Source organism: Homalodisca vitripennis, chromosome 2 (genome assembly GCF_021130785.1).
Source record: "Homalodisca vitripennis isolate AUS2020 chromosome 2, UT_GWSS_2.1, whole genome shotgun sequence".
In the NCBI taxonomy this organism is placed as follows: domain Eukaryota; kingdom Metazoa; phylum Arthropoda; class Insecta; order Hemiptera; family Cicadellidae; genus Homalodisca; species Homalodisca vitripennis.
Window position 1 is genome coordinate 2,769,684 of NC_060208.1, and position 12,852 is coordinate 2,782,535.

At 32.9% G+C, this 12,852-nt stretch overlaps 1 protein-coding gene across 1 annotated transcript in view; it reads left to right on the top strand.

Moving 5' to 3' along the window:
- Positions 1-8,088, top strand: part of LOC124353417 (neurogenic locus notch homolog protein 3-like) — a 31,678-nt gene extending 23,590 nt beyond the window's left edge. Inside the window, exons 4-7 of the mRNA XM_046803257.1 lie at positions 812-997; positions 3,861-3,928; positions 5,396-5,495; positions 7,841-8,088. Of these exons, the coding sequence (XP_046659213.1) occupies positions 812-997; positions 3,861-3,928; positions 5,396-5,495; positions 7,841-8,076 (590 nt within the window). The 3' untranslated portion in view covers positions 8,077-8,088. The remainder of the gene's footprint in view (positions 1-811; positions 998-3,860; positions 3,929-5,395; positions 5,496-7,840) is intronic.
- The last annotated feature ends 4,764 nt before the right edge of the window (positions 8,089-12,852 follow it).

Consider the following 12,852-nt stretch of genomic DNA (forward strand, 5'->3'; position numbering starts at 1 on the left):
ACTTATAGAAAAATTAGTCGGTAGAAAAACTTATCTAAAGACTAATTTAAAATAACCGATCAGAATCAACGATTAATTCAAATATAGACTAAGTCTTCACAACCAGTTAACTTATAGAAAAATTAGTCGGTAGAAAAAAACTTATCTAAAGACTAATTTAAAATAACCGATCAGAATCAACGACTAATTCAAGTACAGACTAAAGTCTGCACAATCAGTTAACTTATAGAAAAATTAGTCGGTAGAAACACTAATCTAAAGACTAATTTAAAATAACCGATCAGAATCAACGATTAATTCAAATATAGACTAAGTCTCACAACCAGTTAACTTATAGAAAAATTAGTCGGTAGAAAAACTAATCTAAAGACTAATTTAAAATAACCGATCAGAATCAACGATTAATTCAAATATAGACTAAGTGTTCACAACCAGTTAACTTATAGAAAAATTAGTCGGTAGAAAAACTTATCTAAAGACTAATTTAAAATAACCGATCAGAATCAACGATTAATTCAAATATAGACAAAGTCTTCACAACCAGTTAACTTATAGAAAAATTAGTCGGTAGAAAAACTTATCTAAAGACTAGTTTAAAATAACCGATCAGAATCAACGATTAATTCAAATATAGACTAAGTCTTCACAACCAGTTAACTTATAGAAAAATTAGTCGGTAGAAAAATTAGTCTATAGACTAATTTAACTGGATGCAGCAAAAATAACCGACTAATCGGTTAAAATAAAATAACCGAACTAACCAGTTATTTTCATCCAGTTATTCCCACCACTAACTCACACCGATGTTCAGTACAGCCGCAGTGCGCAGCCAATGACCACTGCCCGCTGGATCGCGCTTGTGTTGCCCAGAGATGTGAAGATCCTTGTGTCGGCGCTTGTGGCTCCAACTCCACCTGCCAAGTGAGGTTCCACATCCCTTCGTGCGCCTGCCCTTCGGGCTACACCGGCGACCCTTTCACTGCTTGTTTGCCTCAGGGTGAGTACGAATACATAATGAAGGAAACAGGAATTTTCCAGATATTTGCCACCATTCAGTGATATATAAAAATCATTAACACTACGTTTCGAGATCTGCAATCTGATCTCTTCTTCGGGTAAATCTAACCTAACACATAATTACAAACTAGATTTCAATAAACAAAAAATACCAGAGCGACGTGACACACGTAAGTCGGGAACCACAACCACCATGTTGTGGGTCAACTTCACTAACTATAAAGCATGCACTTAATAAAAAAACACAACACTAATTATCGTAACTAAACCATCAGTTGTAGATGGTTGGCCGGCAAATGCAGACCTATTGTGACCTGTATTCTGTAATTCAGTTTTAATAATACGAACCTAGTTTTTTTTATTTTAACCTAGTTTGTAATTATGTGTAGGTTAGTTATTTACCTGAAGAAGAGATTGCAGATCTCGAAACGTAGTGTCACTGATTTTTTTGTATCGCTTAACGATGCAAATGTCCGGAAAATCCTGTTTCTTTCACAATGCTTCCATCACAAAAACAAACTTTAGACAAAGAATACATAATGGATCTGTAGTTTACATTTTGGCAATATAATATATTTTTGTAAAATATTCTTAATGTGAAGGGCGGTGGTTTTGGAACCCAGTAAACGCAGCTTTTGAATAAATAGGGAACGGAAAATACAAAATTGATATGGTTAATGTTTATGGAAATGTAGTTTTTGAAGTGAAAACTTCTTTAGGCGCGTTGAGCGTTTTGGTAGAGGGTTAAAATCCTCGGTTCGCGTCACCGACAATGCTAATGATACTAACCTGCATGAAAAAGTCAGTCTCGCTGTGTTGTTTAACCGTACACTTGGCCGCGGACTACTAAACCTGCATGAAAAAGTCAGTCTCGCTGTGTTAAAACTGTCCCGGCGGAGTATGAAAACAGACTGCGAAAATCAGTGACCTTTACGGCTTCCCTCTCGCGATTTAAAAGTGAAGCCAATGTCGTACAATTCTGTAAGATGCGTCAAATTAAAGCTCTTAATATTGGCAATCTATTGGTTACATTTTTAAATATTAAAAAAATTTCGAAATAATTTTGATTATTGTTTACATTTTACATAGCGTTTACAAGGACAAGAAAAAAGTAGTAAGCGAGGATTTTTTTTATTTTTTGGTCAGACAAAATTTGTCAGCGAGAAAGTTGTGTGGAAAATAGATGAATATTTTTTTTGTAATTTATCATTTTTTTATTGGAAGTTTAGTTTAGCCTGTAGTAGCGTATGAAGTGATGAGGGAACGTTTCTGCCGGAACTGTAGTTGGCGCATTGGCTCACTGATACCGTATTAACTCAATAAATTAGTTTATTGTGCAATAAAAATACCTTTACGAAAGAACCAAGTTAATTTAACTAATTTATTAGTTTTTAAAAATATTGTGGGTTTAATTGTTATTGCAATTATATACTTTATCCGTAGCAATAACTGTATAATTACAACGGTGTTCAACTCACTGTTGTTCACTCGGTGTTTACTCACTTATAAATGAATAATGAAAACAACGAATATATTTTTAAACATTTTTAATATTTGTACGAATATTTGTATTTAAAATTTAGCATTATTCATTTTAATTATGTTTTTATTATTTAACCTCTTCATCATGAAATGAGTATTATTACGGTATAAGATTTATCTTACTAGCGTGGTAAAATAGATTTCTAGTTATTTGATAATATTTTTTAGTGCATTTTAAAATTGGAAAATTAAAAACGCGTCACATTTACAATTACAGATGTACTGCTACTATAACGTATTGTTAATTACTCTCAACTTAATAGTTCCGTTTTCACTTCTATCAGCAGTCCCACGACTGCTACTGTTTTTTTTTTTTTTTAATTTGTGGTAAACAAAATATGTTAAACACCAAGGCTTAATAAAAAAGTAATACACGTACAGGTGGGTACGTTTTATGGACCAAAGAAACCCAACATCAGTAGAGTTATTGGGAAAGAACCAAAAATCCATACTCCACCTCTTATTAATTTATCGAACCTGAAATTTTAATTTTTTTTAAACAAAAAGTAACGAACCCTCTATCTGGATTGCGCTAAAAGTTCTAAAGGAGTATATGAAATGAATAGTGGCTTTATTGGAGGTGAAATGGCAAGCACAGATTGTTTGTATCGGCTTTATATATGTTGACAAAATTAAGAGTTTTTATCGTTACGTCGCAAAGTAAATGGATGAAATATCAAAATCTTGCTTTTTATACGCGTTCTGTGCATGTATTATAATTGGTAGGCATAGATATTCCTTTTTCTGGAATAGGTTAAAAGAAATTGAGATTCAAAGCCATTATTGTTTGTCATGTTATACATTTCCATTTAGGATATTTAGACAGAACCTATCGCCTATTTAATATGAATGCAACTTTTTATGAAATAATTAAGAAATAAACCAAAATTTAATCTAAAAATTATATCTACATTGAGTAATTCTAATAGACCGATGTGTAGAAATTGTATTTTTAACTCTATTCGTTATATTGGGAATATATAATTTAAATAGTTTGATATTTTAAATAATACCTTTAATAAAAACACGAATTTATAACCAGCACAGTCTTATCTAACAAACGCCTCTCGTATTGCGTCCGTTTTTCTATATTTTAAACTACAAAAAGGTAAAGGGCATAATCTTTTTTTAACTTAAGTTCAAATCGCGTATAATTAAGAAATTATAAATATTTAAAATGTATTTTGTAATCGCTAACGCATTAATGATTTTAAATATTATTTATTTCATTTTAATTCCAAAAATTACAAGTGTTTTATTCGATGAATGTAACGCTGTGTTTATGTTGTCTCATGTTCCAGACCCTCCAGAGAGTTGCTCACCCCCCCCTACCAGAAAGATTTACATAATAGCTCAGACTGCTGAAAAGGTTATCTCTGGTTTGCATTGTAGTGTAGTTATTAAAACCATCTGGGTTCATTTTCATAACAAATCATGTCTTAAGTGTGCGCATCTATTCCAACGTTCTGTTTGCGCTACTGTAGTTGTGAGTTTACTTATTAGTTTACGTTAGGTTAGATTATGATATTTTACCGTGGTCGGGAGAGGAAGAATGACGTAATGCGTTTTTAGTGCATCATTGTTGTTGTGACGGTAACTTTATCGTAAACTAGATAATGTCATGGACAGTTTGCACAATTTTAAATTTAAAAATCCCTTGTTAAAATAAAGTAAACGTATTTTATGTGCTATGATCGACGTTCCTGACACGATCTCAAAGCACGATGTTTTCTACACGGAACGTAGGTATGGTAGAAACATATTAGATTTGAACGTTAAATTTAATTGGATAATTATTACTTGGACAATTCACCAATAAAAGAAAGGAGAACTGGAATTAAATTTAACATTTCAATTGAATCACCCCTTCCTACCATAGCTACGTTATGTGTAGATTTTGTTAGACTATACACCAACCACAGAAAACGAATACAATCAAAACTGTAAACAATAATAGTAAATTTAGATTATATAGAGCATATTCGTAGCTAATAGTATTGTTTTCAATTCTAAATTAATGTCGTATATGAATTTGTTATATATTAGACGATTTTATTCAACGGAATTAAAACCCGAATTGAATTCCATGAGATCCAATATAACTTGCTTGGAAAATTCATTAAAAAGAGCGAACTATTGTTGTTTTATGATCAGACTCAAGGCATTTTTCTCGAGGAGTTACAGAATATCGGCAACTTGAGAGTACTTTCTTTAACGGCATTAAGAACCATTCAACTTATACAGGATTTAAAGATGGTACTCACATTAGCTGCTCAATTAATGTCTTGTTAATTTGAATATTCAAAGACGTATGTGACAGATTCATAAAAATACGTTGATTAATTTTTGTATAAGATGAAAAATAAGAGAGCCTGCAGGGTAATTACTCTTTTTTCCATTTTTACAGATTAACATAAGCTATTGCAGCAATATACATAAAATAATGGCACTTTGGTATTATACGGTGGCCATTCAATCTACAACTTTTATTACGCGATATAAGTAGGTAAATACATACGAACGTATTATAAATAGAGGAAGTTAAACTTTACGAGTGCTCACGTGGTCTGAGGTCGTGAAAACCGATCGGAAATGTCCTTGACCATAAGTGCGAGCTTTGTTGCCGCACTTCTGACGAAAACAGAGATAGTTTCCATGGTAACTTTAAACTTTGGTACTACTACTAACATATGTATGATAACCTAATCTATATTTACTTATATAGCGTAATTAGCAATAGTAGATAGGGACAGAGTATAATAGTGACCTCCGAATAATACAAAAGTACTATAAATGTATACGAGTATTATACATGTATGGAAGTTCTTCTGCATAGGTCAATTGGTACGCTGCATTTATTCAATGCAAATTCCTTGGCGGAGCGTTAGCCACCATTCGGTCCCGGGAAGAAAACGAACTGATCAAAGAGCTGATCCGTAAGTATTTACGTGAAGTATTTATTGAACTGATAACACACATTACATTCTAATTATGCAGAGTGTAACAAAACACTTTACAACAAAGATTTTACGATACTGACCATAATAAATAAGCCAAGAAGGGCTAACAGCTAAATGCAGCATGTTGAGTTTAGTTCCCGTTCACCTTCCTCTTAGTGCAGCGTCTAGAGTCTCACGCTATCGCAGACTTGACTCCTGAAATTGTACGTCTGAAGAAGTTAAAAAAAAATGTTCGTCTGAATGGATCCAAAAATAGTCGTTGACGAAGAACGAAGAAGCTCAAACTCTTTGCATCGTTTCGACATCAGAGACACCTAGACTACAGAAAGTAGTGCAATCTAGGTGAAGAGATATTCTCATTGTCTCATCAGGTGCACTGCGATGTTAACTGGTACGATCCTAAGCGTGTTCAAGTAACCACGCGAGGTAAAGTCTTTTACACATCATGCAGGTATCATAATGGTGGGAAGGGTTGATAATATAATATTAATGTTCTAAGTATTAATAATATTTATTTGAGGCAGCATAGAAGATAATCGTAGAACATTATACTTCCATATTTTTACTGATTTCTAAAATAAAAAAAATAAGATCTAAAAACATATAGACAGACAAATCGGTAAGCGAAAGGAGATAAACCATTGGTTGCATTTAGTTTTTAGCTCCACTGGTCTGCCAGAAGACAATATCCTAAAGATTGTCTAAAGAGTTTTGTTACACCCTGTATAAAGCTGTCGTTTTAAAGAAGCGGTTTTGTTTATAGTTGTTTTGAAGATTGTCATAGTACAAGAGAACAATATCCATCCCAATTATTTTTTAATGAAAATTATGTAAGTTATATTAAAATGATGACTGTTGATCCAAATTTTGTATTGTTTGAATTAATAATAAAAAGTTTAGAAAAAGCATCCCTGAAATTTCCATCCTGGCCTCATTTTTCGACAACTTCAATAGTACTTTTACTAAATTATTTCGTCCCTCTAGTATATATCATAATAAAAAGTAGTACATAGTTGTAGTTTTGGTTTAAAACTTTTTTAAAGTTTCTTTTACAAAAAATTACACACTCTTGTATTGAGTATATGGAAAAGTTGAGGATTGTTTGCTTATTTATTTATAGTTGCCAAATCAAAACAGAAATCATAGACTACATACTGTAGTCTATATTACATACTGTAGTGTATATTACATACTGTAGTCTATCATAGAAGTATAAAACATACGTTATTAGAGTAAGCACTTAGTATTCAGGTGAGAAACACAATTCTGACAACTTAAACGTAGTTTATTAAAATATTTAAGTTAATGTAAACGGTGCTCTCTACTTTAAAGAAATTTTAAATTTCAAAAAATGTATATTTATTTTACAATTCTTTATCAATACATTTTTGCAACATGTCATCAATAAGCGTTTCTGTGAAAGTATTCATGTATTATGAAGAAAGATGAAGTGAGTCACTGAATTTAAACTGATGAATAACAATAAATCATGTAAAATTGATTACCATGGAAAAGGAATAAACCCTTACAAACTACCTTTGGATTTAAAAGTCCAGTAGGATAATATTAATTATTATTAACAAATTTTATGAAAGAGATACAAAATATTGATAAATAAATTCTGTATAAATAAGTATAATTGTAAAAGACTGTTATTGTAAGAGAATTAAGGAATAAGTACATTTTTATATAAAAGTATGTTTGTACTGACACACAATTTGTGAATGCTGAGTTACCGTTGATCTTAATGCACCCGATGAGACAATGAGTATATATATATATATATATATAATATATATATATATATATATATATATATATATATATCTATATATATATATACATACATATATTCATTAAGATTACACTATATTTTTGTAGTGCAGGTGTATCTGATGTCGAAAACTATGTAACTTCTTCGTCGCCGAATATTTTGAACTTCTTCAGACGTACATTCCAGGAGTCAAGTCCGTGACAGCGTCAGATTCCAGACGCTGCACTAAGAGGAAGGTGAACTGGAGCTAAACTCAACACTCACATTGAACCAACCTTTCCTACCATAGTTACGTTATGTATAGAACATAAAATTTGGTAAACTTATTGCAATTTCCGTAGACGTACTAGTGTAGAACACTTGAAATATCTCTGTCACAAAATGACTTTCTGACTTTATGTCTGAATGAACTGTTTGGTACGGAACAGTGACTTCTTTCCTTAATGTGATGCGTAATATTGATAGTGAATTTGCACCAAAAATCAATATCAAGAACAGATTTTAATCAACCCATTAATTTTACTTATTTAATGAAACATCTGTTCAGCCTTGCGGAACGATAGATTCTGGACCTCTGGAACGAACTATCCTGAGGGACATTGGATTTGGATGTCTACCGGGGACACGCTTCCGGACTTCACAGACTGGCTACCCGGAGAACCAAACAACAATGGGGGCAACGAGAACTGTTTACACCTTGTTGAGAGCAACAATCAGGGTTATATGTGGAACGACATACCATGTACTGAACTAATGTACCCGATCTGTGAGTTTTTTGTGTAATAAAACATTTTTTATAGAATTTGGTGCATGTGTTCTTTGTTCATTATTCCCTTTCATCAAAAGAAGAAAGTTCGCAAAGGCGCATCAGCAAATCACTAACTAAACCGCTTACGAAAAGACATTGGGCGATTTTATTTCACGCAGGGTGGGGTAAATACCCCTCTGTCGCTGTGATGCCGCCCTCTCCCAGTATCCCCACCACTGCTCGACACTCGCCCGCTTGCTCTATCCCCTGACCACTGCCACTTAGCGGCTAACCTCTCACTAAAGTGCAAGCTCCCTGGATACGTCTATGGCTACATTCAATTAATATTTTAAGCTTGTATAGGCCTAAACACAAAGATATACAATATACTTAGAATATACAATAGAATAGGTAAGTAGCTGCAGTGTAAAACAAAATGGCGCGAGCGAGGCACGACCCACACAGTTTATAAAACAGAGACTAGATGATTTTCCCATTCCTCACCACTGGGGAGGGGCCCCTCCTGCGCGTGGCTGCTCAGATACTTGCTTCTGCGCAGGTTTCTTTGCAGTGGTTTATCTATAGCCGTTGCTCTGTGCTCTGTACTTAACTGGTCTCGTAAGAAGGACAGTGACACGTGTTTGGCGTGATAGTTCAAGATTTTCATTATGTAGATAAAGTTTTTGGAAGATGCCATCGACATTAGAAGTAAAATATTACATCGTAGGTTTCATATTTCCAGCAGACTCTAGTTGGAATTTAGTAGTATCAGGTGTGTGTTTGTAAACTTACAAATCTTGCACATAATGTAGACTCAGAGATCAATAACTATAGAATGTTATCATCTTGAATGGTCAACATTGTGTACTATAAATACAAGGTAAAATACGTCACACACACACCATTTTTCTTAACATGCTTGCACTGAGACTACTTCAAATCTATAGCTTACTTCATTCTGAACATGTCCTATGAGCAGACAATCATAAAATAACGAAGTTGGCACGAAGATGATGCATCATAGAATTCATTATTGCAGAAATGAAGTTTCATGCAAAATGTCAAGTCTACATTTGAAATCTTTCTCAACATGATTCATTCTGATATTAAGGTTTAAATAATAAGTCTATTTACCAAATCATCACAAAATGATGTTTAATATGTTGGGATAGTAGGCTATGTGTTAATGCAAGTTAAAATCTCTTATAAGTGTAGGTACTAAGTTTGTTTCAAAATTTACTTATCCTGCTATTTTTTTACCTTTACTGTTACCCACAAGACCAATGTATTCGCAAACGCTCATCCAATAGAGAAAATTATGCTAAATAAACATTATACTCGAATACTTTATATGTAGAAAAACGTACATGTTGTCACTTTATACATCTCGTAGGGGCTTATATAATTACAGAAAAGATACTCGGCAGTACGTTGGCAAACAAGTCAATAGAAAACACGCATGAATATCAAAAATGTTAATACAGTACAAAATACTTGGAGTTATTTAATTTAAGAGCATAAAATTATTTTAAATATTTTATAGTTTAATTGAATTGTTTTTCAATTATAAAAATATCACTAAAGTAACTCTGAAAAAAAACTGTAACAACTGTTGAAATAAATTATACATCAAGACAATAACAAGAATAAACTATGTAGTGTCATAACAATAATATGCTTGAAGTAGAAACCGCAGTTTAAGCAATTGATTAAGTTTAAGCTATTCGCCTCTACATCGCGCCAATATCGACTCCGCGGCAGTCACCCTGAATGTAGGGGACTTCATATTTAAAAAGTCTACATCTGAAGGTATTTTCGCAGCGAATTCTCTGCAATAGTTTAATTATTGATTAAACTATTTAACAAATTGTAACTTCGCTTACATAAGCGTCCATATTTTTACAGGATTCCGGAACGACCAATTCTGGATTTCCGGGACGAAACTTGCCTCTGGGGCAATGGGTTTCGATGTCTTCAGGAGAGCCACTGCTTCCAGACTATTCAGACTGGGAGCCTGGAGAACCCAACAATGCTGGAGACGAGCGCTGCTTGGAGTTTTATGAGAAGGATAACAATGGCTACATGTGGAACGATAAGAACTGTATGGAGCAAATTTATCCTATATGTGAATATTTTGAATAGGTCCAATGTGTTAGTAGATTATTTTTTACAATAAATCGAATTTAAACATGGATTGTAGTTTTAAATTCATAGTAAGGTCCTCTAAAAAATGTTTGATATTTTTAGGTAGTTACAAATGTAAAGAATAACATACAATAATACAATTTTATGTTATAATAACCATTGAGTGTAAGTGGTAAGATGACTTCAAAGACCTTCGCGTACAATAAAACCGAGATTTATTTCATAATATAATGGTAGTAGGTGTTATGTAAAAATAAATATGTCGTCACAGAGCAACGTTTTTGGAACCAAACAATAGCCACTATGAGTAAAGCCGTGAACACCCGTACTATAGGTAAACCGCTAACAAAAAACCTTGGTTAATTTGAGTTCACGCAGGGTGGGGTAAATACCCCTCCAAGTATCCCCCCACCACTGTTCGGCGCGCTCACTCTAATTGATCAGCTGACTAATCCGGCTTAGTGATGGGAGAATCGAATACTTTAAAGAATCGAATACAGTGAATTCGAATTCACCCCTGTATTCGAAAATGTATTTCGAATACTTTGGCTTTTGGTGCCTCGTATAAACAAGTCATACCCATGATATACGAACTTCAGAAGAAATATCTTTGTTTACCCGCCACTTCAGTTCCGTCTGAAAGACTATTTTCCACAGCAGGTCTTGTCAACTAATTACCGTAGAAAATAGAACTGAAGCCAGAAAACCTCAATAATATTTTGTTTTTACACAACAGTATAAAAGTAAATATTCATATTCGTCTTTATTGCTTAGGACTGTAACTCTTAAATTAATAATATGTATTTTTAAAATTTAATAATTATACAATTAATTATACATTTTTTCAAGTATTAAAATTTGTAATTATTTTTTCAAATTATGAATCCCCCACCCTAAATTATTATTTTCAAAGTCTCCATATATGTATTCATTTTAAACCCCATATGAATACGAATACAGCGCTTGGATATTTTATTTGAATACTATTTGTCAGAATAAACGAATACTCGAGATTTGAATTTCAATTCTTCCAGATAAATTGTATTCATTTCAAAAGTATTCGAATTCATTTTGATGTATTCGAATATGTGAATACTCTGGCTGTATTCGAATACTATTCGATTCTGAATTCGATTCTCCCATCACTACCGGCTCAGTCGGTATCGTTCACTGTTGCGACCCGTTCAGTTGAACCGGTCAGTACAGAGTTACTAAGCCTTCCCGCTAGAGCGTGTTTTACCAGTCATCGTGTTCAACAAAATGAACGACTGAACTGAATGACCAAGTGAACAAAAGGATCCGCTTGCAAAAAAATAGAGGAAATAAACAACATATCTTACAGTGAATGTATAGATATATAACAAGAAATATATTTTTTCAGGAATCTAGTAAATGTAAATATATATTATTATTACAACTGGTTAAAAACAAATTAATTGTATGTTACTATATACATTACTAAATATTTTAAATGTTAATACTTATGAAACAATGGACATGGTTGGTTGATATGCCTTTGATTTATCATAAGGTTATTTCATTACAAATGTTTCAATAATTTACTAAACATCAAATAGACACATTGCTCGTTTGAAAATAATTTATTTTTATAAATAACACATTTTATACATTTAACCTATTAAGTTCCCACCACTTTTCATAATACCCAGGCTGACTATAAGTTTTAACGATTCATTAAAATAATATTACGCACACTACTGCAGAGAACGCCTCCTCTCAGATCGATCCTGCACATCGCACCTATATCAACCATGTATTACCACATGATAGCCTTTTAAATGCTAATTGACAATCAATCTTTAACAGCACTAATTTAAATGTTTTTAGCACTACAACTTCGGAATGTTATTACAATTTCAATAGCCAGGCGAATAAATTTAAAGCTAGGTCAAAAAAGCTAAAACCATGGATTACTTCAGATTTAGTCCAAGCTATAAGAGAAAGAGATAAATTAAGTAAATTGGTGAAAAAGCAACCATTTAATTTGGAGCTTAAAATCCACTATGTAAATTACAGGAACATTATAAGCAGCAATTTAAAGCAATTAAAAAATATTATTTTTGTGATAAATTCGACCGAGCTAATGGGGATTTAAACATGTTTTGGGGGGTTGTAAATAAATTTAGTGGTAGAGAGGTCAACAAAGTTTCTTTCCAGCTAAATAAATATTTGCCAAATACCAAATTATTCAGTGACAAAACTAATCTTGAAGTAGCCAACGAATTTAATGAATTCCTTTACTAATGTGGGTCAGAACTTAGCGAACTCTATAAACTCTTATGGTTCAAATATAACGATTTTTTTCGAAGACCGATCTTATAGGCTTAATTTGACCTTCAACTTACGCGCTGTTACAAGAGGTTATACGTTACGTATCCAGATTGAGAGGAAATTCCGCTCCTGGACACAATTCTAATCTTTACTGGTTTAAAAAACGCGTGAAGGATTGGTTACTATCGTTAGATGGCGAAGAAGTATATAGACATATTGTCCCTTGTTATCGCTGAACTTCTAACCCTTCCTCACTATTTATTATTATTCGATCCGTCCTTTACTATAATTAGGTACCATAACTAATACTTCATACGACAGTGCAGCAAAACTAGATTTAGAGTAGAGTGGGGCAAGAGTGCGCACCTAAGCTT